Source organism: Chanos chanos, chromosome 6 (genome assembly GCF_902362185.1).
Source record: "Chanos chanos chromosome 6, fChaCha1.1, whole genome shotgun sequence".
NCBI lineage: Eukaryota > Metazoa > Chordata > Actinopteri > Gonorynchiformes > Chanidae > Chanos > Chanos chanos.
In genome coordinates, this window is record NC_044500.1 from 32,474,126 (window position 1) to 32,496,446 (window position 22,321).

General features: G+C 40.4%; 2 protein-coding genes across 2 annotated transcripts; both read right to left on the reverse strand.

Annotated features, from left to right (window-relative positions):
- Nucleotides 1–1,223: 1,223 nt before the first annotated feature.
- lmcd1 (LIM and cysteine-rich domains 1) lies at nt 1,224–13,683 on the reverse strand. Its single transcript, XM_030778535.1, has 6 exons — nt 13,630–13,683; nt 9,824–9,912; nt 8,686–8,941; nt 5,331–5,675; nt 1,722–1,937; nt 1,224–1,520 (listed from the first exon to the last, which is right to left on the reverse strand). Exons 1-6 carry the CDS (start codon nt 13,654–13,656, stop codon nt 1,389–1,391), a joined length of 1,065 nt encoding a protein of 354 aa, XP_030634395.1. The 5' UTR covers nt 13,657–13,683; the 3' UTR covers nt 1,224–1,388.
- A 1,242-nt stretch (nt 13,684–14,925) lies between these two features.
- Nucleotides 14,926–20,120, reverse strand: gmppb (GDP-mannose pyrophosphorylase B). The gene is made up of 10 exons (XM_030776969.1): nt 19,875–20,120; nt 19,169–19,379; nt 18,594–18,674; nt 18,247–18,295; nt 17,950–18,092; nt 17,527–17,685; nt 17,183–17,261; nt 16,492–16,619; nt 15,706–15,888; nt 14,926–15,557 (listed from the first exon to the last, which is right to left on the reverse strand). The coding sequence occupies exons 2-10, from the start codon at nt 19,295–19,297 to the stop codon at nt 15,426–15,428; spliced, it is 1,083 nt and encodes a 360-aa protein (XP_030632829.1). The 5' UTR covers nt 19,298–19,379; nt 19,875–20,120; the 3' UTR covers nt 14,926–15,425.
- Nucleotides 20,121–22,321: the final 2,201 nt, after the last annotated feature.

The window sequence follows — 22,321 nt, forward strand, 5'->3', positions numbered from 1 at the left end:
GTTTTCAAATGAAAATAGTTCTTGGGTTAGGCCCAATTCCCAGGGATATCCATACAGGCACTTGCAGTGATATTATGTAACCCGCCCCCCCCCCCCTTCCACCCCCCCACCCAAATAAAATTATATTATGGTCCGGAGGTAATCTGCAAATTTACAGAGGAGGATGGGAGACTGTCTGTATTCAAAATTCCACAAGCTGTGGCATGTCTAACAATTATCTCCTGCCTATTACTTTAAATATACCATGCTGAGTGAAATGACAGAGACTGGCTGTGAAAAGCGTCATCTTAATGGGCCCCTGACTCTCAGGGTGATCAAATATTTACAAATGGACCCACATGAAAGTGTTTCATTTGAGCCTGTCGGAAATGTTTTAAAGGAGCTCTCTGTGAACTCTTACCTACGCGCCGCTACTCAAGAGGCTCTGGTTTGTCTCTGGACCAGCACTAGCCAGCTGCCACTTGTGTTACTCCTGTATAACTTCACAAAAATCATTTCAATAGGACTGTGTGGGCAGAGAACTTTTCTCACTCTCAGCTTTCTTCATCACGCCTGTGGTTTTAAATATTTAGCACTAAAATCGCTTCTGTCTTATTTTTCCTCTCCTCTGAATTTTCTTCCTTTCTTTTCCAGCGTTTTTGGATCGCTGTTAAACATTCCTTCCTTATTCTCGTCTCCTCCTCTATTCTGTCTCTCTTGGGTAAGTGTGAGGTTAGCTGTGCGTTCGGTTTGGCTTTGTCAGCATAGCTCTGGAACTGTGTTAAGGGACTTTGGGTTACCACATACACAAGCTCTGGCATGCTTCTGAGGATTAGACTCTACCCTGTTGATCAGTGACTCATCCTACACGCTTGTGTACAGCGAATAGCTCACACAGATCATAAAGCACGTCCCCGCGGACCTCCAGTAACGGCCCACCCAACCAATCACATCACCTCTGATTCTCGTCCAAGACAAGGTCGCAAGTGTGTTATATCACACAGTGACGCATTAGTGCTGTATATTTGTCCTTAAACATCAGAGCACAGAGTATTCTGTTTACAAACTATGAATGATAAATAAATGATTCACTTGTGGTCATTAAAATCTCTAAGATAAACCTAGACAAGAGTCACTTCAGATTAAATTTATCAGTGTATCTTCGACAATATTTCAAATTAAGCAATACGATTAGGGTTTTGATTTGCTTCCAACTATTGTTAAAGCTTCTATTCCTATTTGATCACTTGAGGTTATTAAAAATGATTACCTATTAATCAACGGTGCATAGCTGTTAATGGGTTCTAATGAATTATCGAGGGTAAATTTATGTGAACTGGCCCTCTGTTGCACTTAAGCACACAGGTCTGACTGGTTTGAAGTTTAGAGTATACGGGCAAGCTGGACTTTTAAACAGGTCTTGCTTGTTGGCTGCAGCCACACTGGGTGTTAAGGCTCTGACCACACTGCCAGCAGCAGAAGTGCTCCTTATGCCAGACTTGTCCATCTGCATCCTGATGATATATCTCAATGAATATCAGCTAGAGAGAGAGAGAGAGAGAGAGAGAGAGAGAGAGAGATTCTGTTAGTTAAGACAGGCCCATTATGGGTGATAAATAAAAAGTGATAAATACAGTCATAACTTTTACAAAAAAAAGAATGTAAAATACACTGTGTAGGAAACATCCTTTTTTTCCTTAGCCTCCAGTCACTGGACAGTGGAGAGTGAATATGTCAGTCACCTCATCACAGCCTCTGCAGCGTGGTCTCTCGCTCTGGCAGTAATGACGACCACAAAGCAGGACTCCTTTCTTCCAGAAGTAGACAAGGTCCACAAGGGCCTCCCCACACTCAGCACAGACAAAACAGGTGGGGTGCCAGAGCTTGTCGTAGCCTGCTCTCTGAGCATACACCACTGGACTGTCCAGTGAAACCAGTTCCTTACAGCCAGTACAGCGCTGCAGAAAGACACACAGAAAACAGTCACAAAGAGACATACAGAAAGGCAGACAGAATTACAGTAATACAGCATATTTGTCTTGCAGACAGACAGGTCAAGTGAACTGATGTACAGATATACTGAAATACATTGAAATGCATATATTGAAAACCTCATCTCGTACAAAAATACAAATAAAAACAATATAGAGACGGACAGAGAGTTTGAGTTGTAAAAATGAAAGTCATTTGAAGTCGTTTTGGTGGCACAGGTACGAATAGCTAGATGGGTAAACAAAGGGATATAAAGACAAATACTGTTTAAAAAAAAGAAGATTGACCAACTCTATTACAAGGCAACATACTTCACAGTTTTGAGTAAAATCAGCTGAAAAGTTGGGTTACTTGAGTTTTCTATGATCCAAAATTTCAGTTTATTAAAAAAAAAAGCTGTAATGTTACAAGCTATAAGTTATAAGTTGCCTTACAAGTTTTTATGGTGTACTGGCAGTTAGAAGAGAAGGGATGATGAGACAATCAGCACTTTCCCACACAGACAACAGAGACACACAAAGGGGTCTAAGTGACAGCAAAACACATGGTGAACCACACATTCCTCACACTTTAAACTGGCTCAGAACTCTTGGTGATCATCCTTTCACTCTCCAGAGAAATAATCAAAGCCATATCGCCATGGCAATAACACACAGGCCCCAAACCGAGCATTCCTGTTATGATAAAACCCAATGAAGAGCAGATGTTTCTCCAGCTTTAATTATTTTCATACTGCAACCCTTTCCACCCAAAGCCAAATGTATGTGAATGAAATGGAGAATGAAGAAGTGAGAGAAAAAGACAGAGGGAGGGAGTGGGAGGGAGGGATTTTAAAAGCACAGATGATGAACAACAGGTAGGTTTAGTCTGTTTGTTGGTTTTACATCCCAGACATTACTCACCATCCTGAAATTACAAACAAATATTTCCCTGTGGTAATTATGCAGAATGAAATGTTCCATGCAAAAAATGTCAGATTTTAAAGGTCTTAATGGAAATGGTTGTAATATTAATGGAGTATTCCCAAACAACTACAAATCAAATCTGAGGATATATTCAGGAATAAAATCGAACTGATTTATCACTTCTTAAATTACAGGAATAGCTCTTTACAAACTCACACAAACTCACACATACAGAGAGAGAGAGAGAGAGAGAGAGAGAGAGCGAGAGAGACTCTGTGTTCTGCTTGACAAGGCTTTAGAGCACAAAGCCCTTGTCTCTTTCCAGACCCCTACAAAAAGCACACATTGCGTGGGCATGGTTTTGCCAAGAGCAGGAAACATGAGAACTACAGAGCGTTTTACAGACAGACAGCGCTTTCTACAGTGGTCCCCAGCAAGAGTCCGTGCAAAGACAAATTATTGTGATGGAACAACTCAGAACATATACAAAGGCACACACACATATATGGCTGGGTGTACACACACACACACACACACACAAACACAGATGGAGAGAGAGAGAGAGAGAGAGCGAAAGAGAGAGAGCGCAAGAGAGAGAATATTGTTTAGCACAGTAATGTGATGAATGGAGATAAAAGACAAGGACACAGGAAAACACACACACAAACACACACGCGCACGCACACACACACACAGACCTTCATTTTGAATGTTACTCACAGAGAACAACCAGTGCTCAGGTTCATTGAGGAGGTACTGTGGAATATGAATGAGACCTCACACAATGTTCTCATCCCCAGAGTAAAGCTCCACATCTAGACAAATGGTAGCTCACACATTTACGTGTGCTTCTCCATTTGAAAAAAGTACGAGTCAGAAGGGTTCTTTTTTTTTTTTTTTTACAAGACTATAAACATGTCACTGAAGACAAACATTAATTCAGTCGCATAAATCTACATGTTTTATCGCCATTCTGCAGCCATTTACAAGTCTGTAAAAGACACTCCCTTCTGTTCGTTAAAGATTTGGGGAAAGAACGACAAAAAGACGGATGACTAAACATTAAAAATTTGTGTAAAACAGCTGGTAGAGCTCCCTCTAAATTAGCACATACATGGTACTCTGACAGTCTAAACACACTGTTATATTTTTGTACACATATTGTGTTTATCAGTATTTTAAATCATTATAGTATTCTCACAGATTTGACCCTCCAATAAACAGAACTCTGTGATACACTAAATGACCTGAAAAGTGATACACTCATTCAGATGCAAACAAAAATATGGCAGACATTTTGATGTTCCTTTTTGTTTTCAACCATGACCGAGTTTCCTCCGTAATTTCCAGTTCATCAGAGTCACAGACCGGTTTAGAGATTTGTTTGGTATGTGGTAGCCAACTTCTACACTTTAATCAAGATATTTATTTCTGAATCAAGACAAAAGTTAGAAACAGACAACAGATGGTAGTGTTCACAACAGCCAAGATAAACAGAAGTCGGTGATTAGGAGATTACAGGTCACTGAAAAAGCCCACTTCTGGAGTTTGAGCCAGTTTCAGCTAGAAGCCAACAGAGGTGTGGCTACACATTGTGAAAGACAAATGCCTCCTCTATAACCCAAATCCACAAGCATGACTTTCCTGCACTGCTCTTTCCACCCACAGAGTCCAGTTTTCAAATGTGATTTTATATCCAGGAAATGCAGGATGTGGCCTATGAAAGCGCAAAAACAAATCTTTTGTTCGTTGTGTTTCTTTTTGATTTATTGAAGGCCAACCTAAGGAATGTCAAATAGGACTGCAAACCAGCTGTTCAGCTGTTGCCGTCAGCATCAAAATATAAACTTTAAATCAAAGAAAAAAAAACTGATCTGTGCATGTGGCAATTCAGTCTTTTCATTTTAAGACCAATTCTAAGGATTCCATAAATTCAGCCAAAGCGAGAGGGCAAATGGAAAATTACTCTACATAATTGTTCTTGGAGAGCACCGGGATGCAGATAATGACTAATGAAGTTTGGACAGACAGTAATGGATGGATTAGAAAGATAAGGACAAAAATGCAGGATAAACAGCCTAGGGTGACTCTAAAATCTTGAACCAATTAAGGGCTTTCCGCTCCTCCAAAACCATGCGCATGGTGTCTTACATTCTTCATAATTACTGCTGAACTATAGTGACATATCCAGCAGTGACAAAATTATAAGTCTGTTTCAAAATACTGTTGGCATGTGTGTGTGTGTGTGTGTGTGTGTGTGTGTGTGTGTGTGTGTGTGTGTGTGTGTTTGAGAGAATGAGTGAGAGAGAGAACGATACAGAAAGATACAGAGAGAGAGAGAAAGAGAGAGAGAGAGAGAGTGTGAGAGAGAGAGAGAGAGAGAGAGAGAGAGAGAGAGAGAACAGTCTGTGCATGTGAGAATGCATTAACCAACATATTCCATCACTGACTTACATATTCACTCTTCTTGCCATTGTCCTCTACTGCTCCATTGGTGGTGGGCTCTGGACTGGCTTGTTCCTGAGGACCTTTTCCATTCTTCTGCTTGGCTGAGTTCTCCTTAGCCGTTCCCACCTCTCCTGGCAGAGCCACCTCCCCCACCCCCAGTGCCTCCTCCTTATAGCTCTTCACAAACTGCACCATGGCCTTCACCTCAGCCTCAGACAGGCTGTGGCACTGTGAGGGGTCCTGATCATACACAGGTAGCTGTCTTATCAGCTGCCTGCGTCGGTACAGGGCTCCCTCAGTGCCTGACACAGGACGTCTTTCCTCAGGGAGAAGTTCCATGTACTGCATGGCCTGGATTAGACACACACACACACACACACACACACACACACACATACAGAACATTAGAGAGACAGAAACACACAAAATAATTATAGCAGTAAAAATGAGGAGAGCTGATACAACTGTTTCACGGTTTTTAAGCCTACATACACAATAGCTATGACCGTATCAAGTGAGCACTCTGACACCAGCCGTACTGCTCCTCTGTTAGAGTTTTATAGGCCCTTTTAAGATGCTCTTTAAAGACAGAACTTGGCCAGCGCAAGAAACAACCACTGTCTTAAGGGACAGTTTTCAGTCTTTGTGCCTGGCTTGTGCTTCATTTACACTCCCTGGAAACATAACCTTGTCACAGGAGTCTCTTGGAACCCTAATTCACAGGGACAACGTTTTTATTTTTGAAGGAAAGAAGGAAGGAACACAAGCTCTCCATTCATATGGTGGAGGCTGTGGAGCTCCAACAGGGGCCCTGTTCATGCAGAGAGCTCACACACTCTAACCCACACAGGCACCCGACAACACTGCCTCATTGTTAAAGGCACTTTACGATTGTGTTCAACACCACCGCTTTAATATAAACTTTAAGAGTCATTTAACAGCCATTATATGACAAATAAAAAAAAAAAACACTCCTTGGCAGGCCAAGACATTTAGAGAACATTCCGGCACTGGAGCGTGGAGTGGCAGGGAACTGGCAGGGCAATTACTTTCTCCTCTGGGATTCTATCAACGCGTGGCTATCGGAGTGATCCTGCTGTGCTCCTCAAAAACAAATCCAAACAGGCATGCACGCACACACAGGCACACACACACACACATACACGCGCGCGCACACACACACACACACACACACACACATACACACACACACACACAAATTCCTATGCCACTGAGAGTTCAGCAGCTCAGCAAGAGGAGGTCTTTCTGGAAATTTCAATGTTTGAATTCTCTTTTGATCTCACTTGTTGCAAAACTAACAGGGAGTTCCTCAGTTTACAGTCCCCGTCCGTGTCTCTGTCAACTGGAGATCCATATCTTCATCCAGTCGGAAGAGAAAATTGTTTTCAGTGTTCTCTAATTTTGTATTTGTTTTGTTTTATATATACATATGTATTCACTGAACAAACATGTATTTTTTCTGGTGTAAAGTATTTCATGGGTCATGAATATAAAGAATGCTGTCGGTGATGTTACGTCACAGTTTGTTTTTTTTTCCTGTTTGAAATACACTGAAGTAGTTTTCAGTCACGGGTATACAAATCAAGAACGTCCAGTTATTCAACTCTGAGGTAGAGTGAAAAAACTACCTCTGTGAGTGTCGAGCACTGAAAAAAAGAGAACTCTTTAAATTGACACTGCTTGAGTCATTTCAACACTGACAAATTTCCTGCATAGTGATGCTGTAAAAGCAAGCGACCGTATAATAATGCATAATCCACCAGACATTTCTCCTCCATCACTCATTCAAAGATCAATACCAACCGAAACATACTTCACGCAACCACATTGAATAGCTCATTGTACAACTATTAAGTCAGTTGGTTAAGGGCAGGGAACAGTATGTTTTCTGTGAAAGGACATACTCTGCAATTTAGCATATGCTTACCACTAGCTATGAAAGCTAGTGTGTCATTATCCTTTCCCCATGCAAGACTTCCTGGCAGGTTTGGCCTCAAAGCCCAGAGGCCAGCGGCTGCACCACAGACGTTCTCTCTGTTTTGTTCCTCATGGTATCATAAAATGCCGAAGCATTCTTATAAAGGAACCGCAAATATTTACGGCTTTAATGAAAGACAAGCATCTATGTTACACTGCATGGGGTTTATTCAAACAAAATGTAATATATGGGAGCTTTTAGTATCTTAACACGAAAGTCTACCATTTCAACTAAAATTGAAGAAAATTAAAGGGATAATTGTAAGTTTTTGTTTCATAATATTCCAATGTAAGCTATTAGAAAAACTGAATGTTTTTTGATGTCACCCAATGCAAGCCTGGATCCTACACATCTTTAGTGTATTTGAACACGTGTGGAAAGCACGTTTTAAGATTTTAACTAATACAACAAAGGTTAAGCATATACAGAATTCCAAAGTACAGTAGTTGTAGAAGCATGCAAGTTCTATGACGGGAAGGATTGCATAAAAAGACAGGAAAGCCTCTGACGACTGAAAAAATAGTTCCAAATCCCCCAGTGAGATAAAAAGCTTTGACTTGGACACACAGTGGGCACGATTCCTGGCTGCAGATGGTGGAATAATAAAGCACAGGGCTTATTTCCAGATCTTTGTCCTACAGCGTGTTGCCACTGGGGCCTCTGGAGAGCAAGTCACTGAGAGAATACTCCCCCACTCACAAAGCGTGTCTGGTCAGGCTAAATTAGAGCTTTGTGCGAGAACAGGACCAGTGACAGCCAGCCTTGTGATAGAGAAAAGGTCAACATTACCCTCAACTGGCAATGAAGGCAGCAGACGCATTCCAGTGATAAATGGAGCAGTACTGTGCCTAACTCTGGGCTAGCTTCCATCATTCCAGCCTCCAACCTAGAGACCAAGCATGGTCCATCTTTTCTCAGGACCAGGCATCAACAGATCGTTATGTGACAAAAGGATTGATTCTGCTCAAAACGACTCGAAAGCCTGTATTAATCTCACTGAGCAATCCATCATCACCTGACATCTATTTTTGAATGAGTCCCCAAAAAGGTCACTTCAGACAAGTGTACCATGCCTTCTTTTGGTTCCTTAGCAACCCTTTACATAATAGTATTGATTGTTCAGTAATTAATGTATGTCATGAGATGTTCTGAAAATAATCATGTGTTATGACAGTGACATTACAGTAATTAAAAAAACTGACTGCAATGTAAAACTTTGAGTTAATCACGGCTTCTACAGCTGTGTGAGGTTTCAAAACCCTCTCTTCCCTCTCTAACAGTGTCCTCTGGTGTTTTACCAGTTTCTGTGTGAGGTTTCACCACCCTCTCTTCCCTCTCTAACAGTGTCCTCTGGTGTCTTACCAGTTTCTGTGTGAGACCAGGAGGAGCCCAGTCATAGGTGATTGTGTTGAAAGTCGGGTCTTTGCGTGACACCACAGGATTGGTGACGATCATACGGTTGCGTTTGTAGACTCTATGTCCGTCCCCTCCCTTGACCTTAGCTGTCAGGTGGGCGTAGCGGGAGTCTGCCAGCAGCTGGCCCATCTTACGATCATCCTCAACATCTGAACTCAGGGCATGGTCCTCCTGACTGCAGCGGCACTCAGTGCATGCCTTCCTAATGAATGACAAAGTCATGTTACATCAATTACCAGGCAAGAAGAGGAAGAAGAAGAAGAAGAAGAAGAAGTAGAAGTAGAAGAAGAAGAAGGAGAAGAAGAAGAAGAAGAAGAAGAAGAAGAAGGAGAAGAAGAAGAAGAAGAAGAAGAAGAAGAAGAAGAAGAAGAAGGAGAAGAAGAAGAAGAAGAAGAAGAACAAGAAGAAGAAGAAGAAGAAGAAAGCAATGGAGTGTAAAGTCATGTTGTAGTATCACATTGTTCATTGTTCAACCGTGCAGTGAATGGACAACACGCCTCTAAGACATATGTAGGATGTGGTGTTGTGCTGGTCTTTGCTGACCAGTGTTTTTCTGTGCAATGTTTAATTTTGTTGTTCTGTGTTCTTTTATGGATAAAGATTGAGACTGTGCAATGGCCCGAGAGAGGACAACACAAGATGAAGGCTGATAATGGAAATAAATGAACAGCATTAAAATCTTCGAGATGTGCTGTCATTACTGTGTCTTGCTCTACTGAAGAAGAAAGACAGATACGAGGGAACAACAGACAAAACAACATTTGTCTTAATGAATACCAACTGAAACCATTTTTTTTATCATCTTACATAATGTGCATTTATTTAAAGTGGTTTGCTGATATCAGATTGTGTGCATTCATGTCCTGCTGCAATTTTGAGAGCTTTTACAGAGAAGTTTGCTCATGTTTTCACCATGAATCATCTCTGAAGCCAATGGAAATCCAAACAGAGACACCCACAATAGCTGGCGACACACGTTTGCGGCAAATCGAGCAAAACATTCCAAAAATATCAGGGGAAAAGCGAGAGGACTAAGAAGTCGTCTCCTCATTTCTTTACGTTTTTAGCAGAGAGAATAAATTACCTCCAGGAATGTGGCTGGAATCCAGAGCAGATCCCTTTACATGTCAGACATGCTGCACCCCTTCCCGCTGGCGGCGGTCCCACTGACATCTGGAAAAAAAGCCAAAGACAAGCAAAAGAAAAAAAAAGTCAATAATCGGAGAACTGTATGAGGAAAGGCACTTTATGCAATAAGTTTGCCCTTCTGGGACCTGCAGCTTAAGAACTGAAGAATACTGGGTTTCTACTCTTCACACCCACTCTAACTGGCATCTCAAATTTAGACATGGACACACAAAATCACATTTAAATTCAACATGATGAAAATCATCCCAGTTCTTACTAATAAACTCACATTGTTTCACTTTAATCCATTTAGACTCGATCTGAAATCCCTTTCAGACATACAGACTACTTTATAACTTAGACAGTCACATATATTGACAGGCAAATTTACAGTCAACCTTTATGCTGACTAGACCCAGACAGAGGTAAGACAGAGGCATGCCATGGTATGGACTAACAGTGTGACACACACACATCTAGATTCAGAGACGATGACACTCAAAGCACCAGCTTCGTCAGACTGTAACACATAAAGGTGTCTGTGACAAAACTGAAGAAGAACTCCCTGAAACACACTTAATGGCTGATACCTCTCCCATGACTGCGGTGATGTATCTACCTCCTCATTCTGTTAACAACGGTTTCCAGCCATGAGATTCTGAGGCATTACAGTCAATGACAGCTCAACAGACACAGTCCATGCATGCGTTTGTTTGGGACTCCTAAGGGGAGTAATTTACGTCAGTCGTCCCTGCTTGAGAAGATTATTACAACTTCACTCAAGCACTTTGCCAAGTTTTCGGCCCTTAGCGCTTTTCTCTCAGTCTAAACAACAAACTCATGAATGAGTGCTTCGTTGAATCCACACAGTTACAAATTGAGGCCTGGAGGACGTTTATTTTCATATGGGACACGGGCCAAGTCCTCTCTGTAGCACACAGCTTTGGGGGGAGATTTCCCTCCTTAGAGAGAAAAGCAAACGATGAGTATAACATATACCATTAACACAGAGCAGATGAGAGAACTATTTTCAGTCCTAAGTTCTCTGATGTAATAAGACAAGAAAGACCTCTCATTAGCTGATAAAATCTGGGTACTAAAAATTGCTCTGCCCTGTATCCATAAATGTATTGTCGGCGTGAACAAAGGCACAGGAACAGAATGGACAGATCGGTGACATGGATAAGAGGTGATGCCGTGCTAAAGCTGGTATTTGCTCTGAAGTTGTCTATCATCTGTTCCATCAACACAAACAAACCCTCTTGACCTCACATGAAATCCAGTCCAGTTGAAACTTCCAAATTAGACTCCAGCCTCACAGAGATGGTTTGTTAAGCCCAGTGATGAAAGGTCAGTAAAAAAAAAAAATAACGTCATAAAAGCAGGACAAACAAAACAAAACATGGTGCAACCATGACGTTTAAGTCTTTAGTAGACCGCTTGATGTGCGGCTTAAATTCCTCTAGGTACTAGGACTGAGATGCTTGTGTACATATGATTCCTGCAGAAGAGCAGCAAGTATGTGTTGAGTGAGTGTTAGTAAAACAGTATCGACCCCCTTCACACCCTCCAGGCACCTGACACGTACTGATGAACAGCTAAGAACAGTCCTGAAAAGCTCTTCTCTTTTAAAGAATGAAAAGCTCAAACGGCCATTCATTACTCACTGTTTACCATGTTAATAAACTAACTTTACAATTTTCTGTCAGTTTTACAAAATACCAGAAAAGAATTAAACTATTTTAGTGTTTCCCTGCATTGGATATGTTCATCTGGGAAAAATGCAGTATGACTAAGCATAGCAACAAGTTGGTTATGACAACTATATCAATAGAGGTCCATGGTAATATGACAGGTTACACTGCACATGCACTTCATGATAATAATTCTGATAATACATGACATTTTAATATTAGCTCGGTTTTACACACAGGAAGTTTTGCAACTCACTGTACTGCAAATGTATTTATTTATTTTTTTGAACGTGCCATCTCCATGGATATTGATAGTTTTTTTATGTCCACACTATGAGTAGTTTGTACACAGAAGAATGTTGATTTAGCAAAGGGTGGCAAATAAGTACAGTCTGGAGTGAAAGTCTGATTGCTTCAAATTTAGAAGCATTAAAAGACTTATGTTTCAATAGCCTCATTAATTTAATGGTAGGTCTACTCCAGGGTGCAGTGCTGCTAAAGATGATATGGTATTCTGGGTAGATTACGGTTAAGTAGGTTATACAGAACAAAGGCCAGGTGACAACAGTGAAAGGTTCTTCTCACAAACCATTTTGGTCTGCTGCCAAACAGAAATAATCGATTTTTTTTACCAGCACTCTCATCAGCTAATAATCAAACTAGGCTACTCATGAAAGATTGTCTGCACTGAAACGGCCTCCGGTACGTCTAGGACAAAATTCCATAACAAAATTCCACAATTCCGTATCAAAGACGACGGATAGCATTTTGAGGTTAAATAGAACACGTGCAAGAGAACTGAATCAAACGCTATTCTGTCCACAAGTAAGAGACGCTCAGTGTCACGGACGTGAGACTCTTCGTTTGACAACCAAAAAACAAGTGCAGCAGCATTGCTTTCTTGATTCATGGAGAATAGCCCTGTCAGTTCTACACTTCATGGAGAATAAACACTAGTAGACACAGACGGGTGTTAAGGAAACTCGAAACTCTCTACCAATTGACCTCTGAGAAGGAAAGCACTTGGGGTTGCAGGGAGCTGCTGAAATACAGGAAAGTATTTTAATGGGCCTGTCAAGTCCGGAGCTGAAGTGAACTGTGCTCAAGCCCTAGTACAGCTAGGGCCATACTACAGCAACTAGAGCACATATTTGGCCACGATTCCGTAAGGCACAACAATCAAAGTAGTCTCACTTTGCAGATACGTCTCTGTCTAAGACTGATAAGATGAAATGTCTTTTCTCAGCGCTCAGATCCCTGGACCCGATGGTTTCCCATTCAGTATATCACCTAGCTGAAGTGACAAATGCTACGCAAATTGGCATAAGGTTAAATTATGCACCTTGAGCTGTGATTTACTGTGAGAAACATTCGAAAGCAAGGTCTAAGGTACTTCATTTTATTCTCAACATATGAGAACAATAATTAGACAGTATTACTCTCTTATTTTTTATGTAGGGGAACATTCCTTTACATACTGCTTTTTAAATAAGCATGTTTTACCATGACATGGTATTTCAATATGTTGACATATTAAGACATGATATGTTAAGGCCGTGGTGTGTAGAACTGACAGGGCTATTTTGTGCTTTTACTTGGATGTGTTGGATGTGATCATCTTTTCACTTATTATATACAAGTTTGGAAAAAATAAAAGTTCATTTGTCTACGTGTATGCAACTAGACACTTAACTCGCTCAATATTTAGTTAGACAAATGCGAACCGCAGGAACTCAACATCAAGTTCGTTCCAACATCCCTTTAAGTGACTCAAAACAAAGGAAAAGTGACGTTCGGGAAAACAATGGTGTAAATGCACACTGTGTATAAATGTTGAGTCCAGTTAAACCGACAATTTCGGCATGAGACTGCGGCTACTGTCTAAAACAAATGAAGCTATTAAATGAGCAACATCATGAACACAGTGTATAGCATAATTCCTGTGCAGTTTATACGTTCATATCTGATTTGCGCTGTGTCGCTCATTTTCCCGTTCTTGAGCGCGTAAAAGGTACAATCCTCCCACTTAGACCTGAGAATGAATCGAAAATGTGTTCTAACTACTCACCTTCTGCACTCCCTTAACAACATCCATTCTGCGGTAAAAATATTCAAAGTCAAAATTCCCTCCTATACAGTCGATGTCTTGAAGCGAACCTTGATACGTATGCTTTGTCAATTCATGTGTTAACCAAGAATATTTAAGTCAACTCCGTCGGGTGGGAATCCCAGGCCAACTCCGTCAACCAATAACAGTGAACGAAAATTTGCGCAACCAATAGGACACTTATTTTCGCCCGTCTTACTGGGTTTTATTTTCTATGTTACAAATTAGGAAGACCCATCCGCCTGGGGAAAAAATATGTCATCACTCATGGCCATGAGTGTGCTGTACGAGCGTGGAGGAATGTACGGTTCACATTCTTTGTCATCAGTTACTCTCACTGGATCAAGGGAGGATGTTTCCTGTGTTTTGACTCACAACTTTATTTTGCCTTTTTATGGAAAAGGAGAAGCGGAATGCTCCAAACGTTTCAACCTACGCTAACAACTGAATATGTGAAGGAACAATTTGCTCAACGTCAGTGATACTTTTTATGAACTCACAAGGAGGATCACAACGCTCTGTTTACACTGCGTCGTGATTCAGTTAAATTGAACCTATTCAGAGTTTTTCAGTTACCTAAAATAACTGAGGTCATTTACATTGAACTGAAGTTGTTATGAACACAATAATACCATATATAAATGTGACAGAGGGAGAGAGAGACAATAAATGATTCTTCGTTTGTTTATAATCTTCTAATAAAAATACTTCATTAAAAGTGGTCATTTCATTTTGGTAGTGTGAGCTCAGTGGCTGATTAGTAAGTAACAATCAGTTGACAGAAGAGACAATTTAGTGTGCAGATGGCAAAGTAAAAGCCACTTATTTTGATTTTCCTCACAATGGTCTACCCCATCTGTCTTCATTACCATATCCAAGAGTGCAATAAGTAATCTACTGTTTATTCAAAATCCTTCCACACAATCTGACACTTTTTATGCTCAAACATTAATAGTCTAGGAAAACCAGTCTATCTACATAATTCATATCATGAACCTGATACAAAGGACTTGAGGGAACCTTTGCACTGGAGCTAAGTGGAATAAACCCATATGGTTTTTCTAACCTTAGATGGGTGATGTGACACAATAAATCAGACATTTAAAAATGGGTTTCACATTTCTATTGGCACTATATGTCAGACATTTTCATATCTCAAGCTTTGGGTGGCCCTTGCTCTATGATCAACAAAATCAACAAAACAAACAAACAAACAAACAAACAAACAAACAAGGGAAAAAAGCAGAAATTAAAAGCTTTCCTCATACTGAAAACAGCAAAAGAAACTACCTACTGAAGCAGACAAAAAGAAAAATATACAAACAGTGAATCAGTTAAGGGGAAAAATAATACAAACCATAACCCCATATCCTCCTATTTAAGGCAATGTGACCAACCACATTAAGCCTCCTTTGATCATTCTAGTGCCGTTAACCATTTCCTAAATGCTTGGCAAATCATGTAATAGCATCCTTTTTAAACCTCTGCAAATACATAATAAAGTATCTGTGGAACTGCAAATCCAGATAATATTGACCTAAAATGCTGTGTGGAACACAGCAGTGCATAAATTGTTCCCCCTCTACCTTTCATCTCCTGAAACACAAACATAATCCTGATATACTTCATCCTCTTGACACATTTTACAGGCTCCTTTTCATGGCTCCGGATGGCACTGAAAAGGACACCAGTTAGCCATGTGTCCTCCGGGCACATGCTGGGGCACTTTGTGGGCAGAGTGTGTGTAAGGGTGTGGTCTACATGATGATGCGAGGCTCAGGCACGGAGTCGGAAATGGATTTGTGGGGAAGAACGTTAGCACCGTTGATGTAGAGCTCATCGTTCACAATCACGTCTTCGCCTAGAACCGTCACGTTTTCCATTCGCACCTGTGTGAACATGAGACATGTGCTGAATTAAGTATATTATAACGTATGGGTGTAAAGAATTGTTTCTTTGAGTCTGCTCCTAGTTCACTCATTGTTTTTTTTTTTTTGATGGTTGATTAATAAGAACATAGCTGAAAGCTCCACTCACCCATTGGCCCACAGACGAACTCCAGCCAACTATGGAAGACTCAAGCCAAGAGTGAGAGCGAATGCGAGCGCCCTTCAGAACCGTGCAACGCTTTATTCTCACACCATCTTCCAGCACCACTCCAGCCCCAATTGTCACGTTAGGACCAATGGTGCAGTTCTCCCCAATCACAGCTGTAGGGTCCTGGCATAAAGACAGTAGTGATTAAGATTTTGTGTGGTTCCTACCTCACTTAGCAATGTAAATGTAAATCTCTGTGATCGCACACACACACTGTGAACAGTGAGCAGTGAATTTGTCCTCTGCATTTAACCCATCCAACACACCAGTAGTGAACACACACACCAGACGCAGGAGCAGCGGGCAGCACTCCTTGCGTCCGGGGAGCATTGGGGTTAAGTGCCTTGCTCAAGGGCACACAGCCATGGATGTTGGGAATCGAACCGGCAACCCTAGACCACGGCTGCCCACTGCTGAAACTAACAGGGCTGGCATCAGTTCAAATCACTGTATGTTTTTGACAGCTGTGAAGACCTCATCCATTAGTCGTATACTATGGGCCACTACTTTTGTATGCTAATTTTGTGAAGGTGTATGAATATGCTGCATCGATAAGTTATTCTTATGCTCAGTTGCTGCCCCCTGCTGGAAAGAAACTGCACAAATATTCTTATATTGTGTCATTTTAAAAATTCACACTATTTATTATCGTAAAACTGATAACATGACAAAATTCTCTGCATGTTCCAAGTCATCTGTGATATAAAGCATGAAAGGCTGTCCTACCACCAACACGTTTCCAAGGAAGCCTGGTCCAGTGCGCAGTCTCTCAGGAGCATGTTGTCTGACAGACTGAAGATACATGCACATACCGGTGAGAAAGTCTTTAGGCTGACCAATATCCATCCAGAAACCTGTTAGACACAAGAACAAAAAACAGTTCATTCCAAATAACATTCAGCTAGATAGTCTTGTGAAAGGGTGAGGTTCAGGTTTTGGATAGTCTTGTGAAGGGGGAGGTTCAGGTTTTAGATAGTCTTGTGAAGGGGGAAGTTCAGGTTTTGGATAGTCTTGTGAAGGGGGAGGTTCAGGTATGGAGTTATGGTTCTTTGGTGTTGGTTTTGGGAATAGCACTGAAATATTCATTCTTTCAAAACTAATAATCATGAATATCGTGCCTAAGCATTACATGTTATCTTCATTCACAACTGGCTAACATTTTACAGGGCAGCCATCAGAAATCGGATTATGTTTACACTGAAGGGAACACAGCCATCTAATGCTCAGGAACACTGACGTAGTGTAAAAGTATGACTACATTACAGTTTCTCCCCGGAACATGGTCATAACCACTGTTTGTCTGCAGTACAATACAAAAGGCTCCGCCCCCTGAGTAAACGTGGCTGTTAATGATTTGTCAGCTCTACCATATATTTGAATAGAGTAAAGTGTTGGAAAGGTTTTTATGGACTTGCACCTTGGAGTTCCATCGCATACAGATGCCCCTCCTCTGCCATTACAGGGAAGATTTCCTTCTCAATAGAGGTTGGACGCAGCTGAGGTAAATCATAGTCAGAAAAAAAAGATGAGTATTGCAAAGTGTCTGTGACCCCAAAGACCTTCACTGGTACATGTTTACCTACATCTCATAATATCACATTCCCACAAAGTGGTACAACTATCAGTATATCTGTGATCTGTGATTTAAAAGAGCTAGAACATTCTAAAGCATTTCCATGGTAAATGATATTTTTTAGCATTTCCATGGCAACTGTAAGTGATATCCAGCACTAGGACATTGTCTGAGATTTTGGCCCTGACCTGGATTCTTCTCAGCATAGAGGGGTTGAAGATGTACATTCCTGCATTGATCTTGTTGGAAACAAAGACCTGGGGTTTCTCCACAAAGCGGTGAATACGCCCAGTGTCTGCTTCATACACCACAACACCATATTTAGATGGCTCCTCCACTTTTGTCACCTTAAAAACAAGACATTTGCTTGTTATAAAACACCACTCATACTACCAGCATGTTAAATCAGTGTTAGAAAGCACTGTCCATTAATTAAACCCATAAAAGGTAAAAGATAGATCACTCTTTATTAAACAAAAGGGAATTTTTATTTAAAATAGTTGTGTGACGTCAAACGTCACTATTGACATCACTGATACCCGTGTTAACACATTTTCACTTGGTGAGTTCATTCATGCACACAACAGGTCTAACAAAGTTACGTCACTTACAACAATGGTGCCCTCTTTGCCGTGGTGCTTATGGAATTTAAGCATGTCCTCAAAGGGGAAGTCACAGATAACGTCACTGTTGAGTACAAAAAAAGGCTCCTCGCTGTCAGTCAGCAGCTCTCTGGCAAGGGCAAGAGGACCAGCTGGGAGAAAGACAATCACACACATACTATGCTTTTCATTCTATAAGATGTGGGGGCTGTTCTTGACAGACTGAATAACATTCACAGTGCAATTATTAAAACTGTTTGAAACAAATATTTGAGAGACTCAATTATACCAACATAGATAATATACCTGTGCCAAGAGGTTCCTTCTCATGTGAGAGTGAAATTTTTATTCCAAGCTGTGAAAAAGATAGGAAATAAGCATTTCATTACTACCATTATAGAGGGAAAAAGACAAAATAATGAACTAAACTATCTGGCATGTTTGGTGTGTTTTCTTCTTCCTAAGCATAAATATATTTTCCAAAAAGATTCACTGCCCATTGCTTCAGCTAGTAACACATAAGAGGGTACTATGTTTCTGACAGAGAAAAGGGGTAAAATGACAGATACAGTCATCATGACAGTTCCACTTCACAAACTGGGTATGTCACTAACGGTAATAAACAGGCAATAAAGAAAAAGAGAAATCCTTACCCTCTGTTCTTGCGCTCGCATCTCTCGCTCCAACAGCTCAGACATGTAGCTCACCGCCAAAATAACGTGTTTGACTCCAGCCTGACAGGGTTAAAAAAATGCAACATAAAATAATCAGCTGAATGAGGCAGGCATTTTATAGGAATTTAACTGACACCTCATTGAAACTCTGTGCAATGGTACATGTTAACTACAGTATGGAGAGAAGCCTTGGTCTTCAGACCTGCGCAGTACATGACTGAGCTATGACTCTCTCTGTCAATATTTGTGTAGATAAAAAGAGCTTTTGGACCTCATCACATGAAAAGAAATTACATGTTCACAAATCTGCCCTACTACTATGTTAATGTATGGTGTGTTCTGCCAAAAATAGCCAAGTAACACATCTTAAGATAAAGCAACATTCAGCTTTGCTTAAACAAAAACACATACCAAGTGACCAAACAGCTAACAGAGCCACTATTGGGTAGTCCAAGGTCTTCAACAGAAAATAGTATGTAACCTTACTAGCACAGGAAACACCAGAGGAGACCAATGATAAATACTTATCTAATGTACAGAGGGTATCTTCTTACCTTCACTAGGGCTTCCACCTGATGAAGGAGGATTGGTTTGTTGCAGAATTCAACAAGGGGCTTGGGTACACTCAGAGTGAGGGGCCGTAATCTTGTGCCATAGCCCCCAACCAGAATCAGTGCTTTCATTGTGGATCAATACTAAATGTCGTCAGCAATGAATGAACCAAGTCAAAATGCAGACAAGCATCAGGTTAAGTCTGAGTGACACCTAGATAACAGAGAGAAGATGTCAAAGGAATAAGTTAAGTCTTAGAGCGGTGGTGGTTCTGTTTGCTCTAAAATATCAATAGTACAGGAGGATTTGTCGTTAAAACCCTGAAAAGCGAAACGAAACGAGGAGGGGTCTCGCGGATATTTGACTGAGAGAGCGTCGGGGCAACAGACCATTAGCTGCACAACAGAGGTACATGGGCAGTTTCAGGGTCAAAATGATCTATATACATGGCAATACATGCTTGTGACACACTAGAACATACATTTAAAAAAACATAGCATCATCGTTATGTATACGTCTGAACCAAAACTTGCTTGAAAGCGATTACAACGACGGCTAACTTGCTATGTTAGGCTTTTGCAGGAAACGTAATTGAACACACGCTTAAAATATTCCCCAACAAACTTCCGTACCCTCTTTGAGTCTCGAAGAAAATGTGCAGTTAGCCAAGCTATCCAAAGAGAATCCGACAGGACATTTTTAACTCACCTATGAATGAACAGTCCGCTTACAGAAGAGGAGGGTTGTCACTTAGTGTCACACATGAGGAACTGAGATAAGTTTCACTCAAGGAAATATTTGGGAGTGCCACTAATTAGTAACTGTCACCTAAAAGATATTTGATTTTAGTCCACTTCTTGTGGTAGATACACTGTCTGAGTCACCTGACAGGTGAAACGGGTATATATTTCAATATTTATCTGTTTCTTCCTGCTCTATGAAATTCAAGATGCTGACGAGTGGGGGCGGATCAGGATTACGATAACAAAAACGTAAGAGGTCATAGGACATTGGAATATACTATTTTCCAAGAAGGTGTGTGATCTTAAACAAACTAGCCACAACCACTGTTATTTCGACAGCCCGAGTGAGCAGAAAGAGTACAATATTTGTGAAGCACAGAGGTATCGCACAAAAACACGCACTGGTTAATTGTGTATAGGACAACATATGCGCCGTTTTTTTAGTCAGCTAGAAAAGTTAGAACACAACCAGGTTCATTTTTTTAAAAAATGGTATAACAAACAAAGGTTGTTGAGTTAACCTTTCAGAATTATGCTATGTGGTTACTTTGGCGTTATTCATTAGCATTTTACGCCACGAATCTCTTATTCCGCTCCCCTCTTAAAATGGTACGTCTGGGATCCTGTTTGCCACATCCCCTTTATCGTTTCTTCTTGACCAATCATTGAAAAACAACGTGGCGAGGAAGTAGATCGCACATCATTGTCAAATCAAAATCCACCAAAGTACACAGACGTAGGTCGAATCAGTGGCAGGATTACTTTATGAATGACTGTCATGTTCATTTTAACCAACTATTTGAAATGACTACAAATAGCAGTAGCAATGAGTGTGATTTGTAAGCGTACTTTTCTATTTTAGTCAGTCTTTTTAATATTTCTTAATGAAATACTGAATAGAAGCTGAGGCTTTACTTAATTTTGGTCATAAAAGTATCTATTTCAAATGTGGTTCTGGTAGTGTTGTATAGTAGGCAAATGTATATAAATGGTTAATTATAGATAATCTTATGCACGAACATGAAGTCTATGACACTAGCCTAGTCTAGTACCTACAAACATCCTTTTCCCATTATGCAACAATATCTGAGAAAAAGAAAGAGAAAGAATGTGTGTGTTTGTGTGTGTGTGTGTGTGTGTATGTGTGTGAGAACAAAGAAATCCGAGTCAATCACTGAGACGCAACAATTAATTTTCTTAAATAAATGATTTATAACTCACATTCAAGGTTGTCATAAAGATGTCATATAATATTTGCTTTTTAAAAAATATCCATCCATGCAACAACAACAAAGGAAAGGAAAAAAAGGGGGTACATTTTGTTTACAGGTTTTATCCCACATCTATGGAAAGACAAAGGACATTCACCACAGAAGAAGCCATCTTCAAGTCATCCCCAGTCCCTTTACACACACACAGATTCTTATATCCCTTTTCTTCAGTTGTGTGATCACTCATTTTCCCCCAGCTCTGGCACATTTTTGGGGTTAAAGTCAAACAGAACACAGAGCTTTATTTTTCCAAGAAAAAAAAACAAACACTTCAATAATCTCTTTCATTTAACTTTATACAACCTTATAAAAATACAGTAAAATTATGCACTTTAATTCCTAATCATTCAAGTGGCATTTCAGATCTGGCCTTTTGAACAGCTTCCCTCGAATTCTTGGAACCATTTTACCGAGTGAATTAACTGGAAGATTGCTCTCTTGACATGGTATTTCCATGTAAGGCCATTGCGGATTACAAGACTTGCATAACTACACACAAGTCCAAATATATATTCATCCATCTTCATAGAGATTAAAATCTGTGCACAAGTGTCACAAAAGTACCAATTCAAAGACATGAGTTAGTCATATCACAGTTTTGCTCTGTGGTTATTCACTGAATCAATAAGGCCAGATCAAATGCCACTCGACATCAGTGTCCAGTGCAAAAGTGTACATGCACTGCTTTTCATTTGTAACACTGGTAACGGGCCTGTATTGTGCCAGAGGGGATGTTATGTTCCATTGTACATACTTGAGCTTTCAGTCATATGTATAGCAGGAAGGGAGAAGCTGGGTACAGGATATTTTAATCTGAGGACCTCAACAGATCTGTATTGATTCAATACCAGATTTACCTATGTTCCCTATGTGTGAGGAAATTGCCAGACAAGCTTTTTTGGCTGTGATGTTGTGTGATATGTTACTTTTCTGTGACTATGCATGATTCAGAGAATAGGTAGCATTTTATGCTCTTCAGGAAAAACAGCCCTGTCTGCAGAACTTCACCTATCCAAAATAAATTAGCTGGGTGAATGATATTAACAGACAAATGTAGCAAGTAAAACAACTCATTCTGATTGTTTGAGGTTGCTGTGTAGTCAGAGGTTACGTATAACCAATTTTATCAGTAATCACAGTG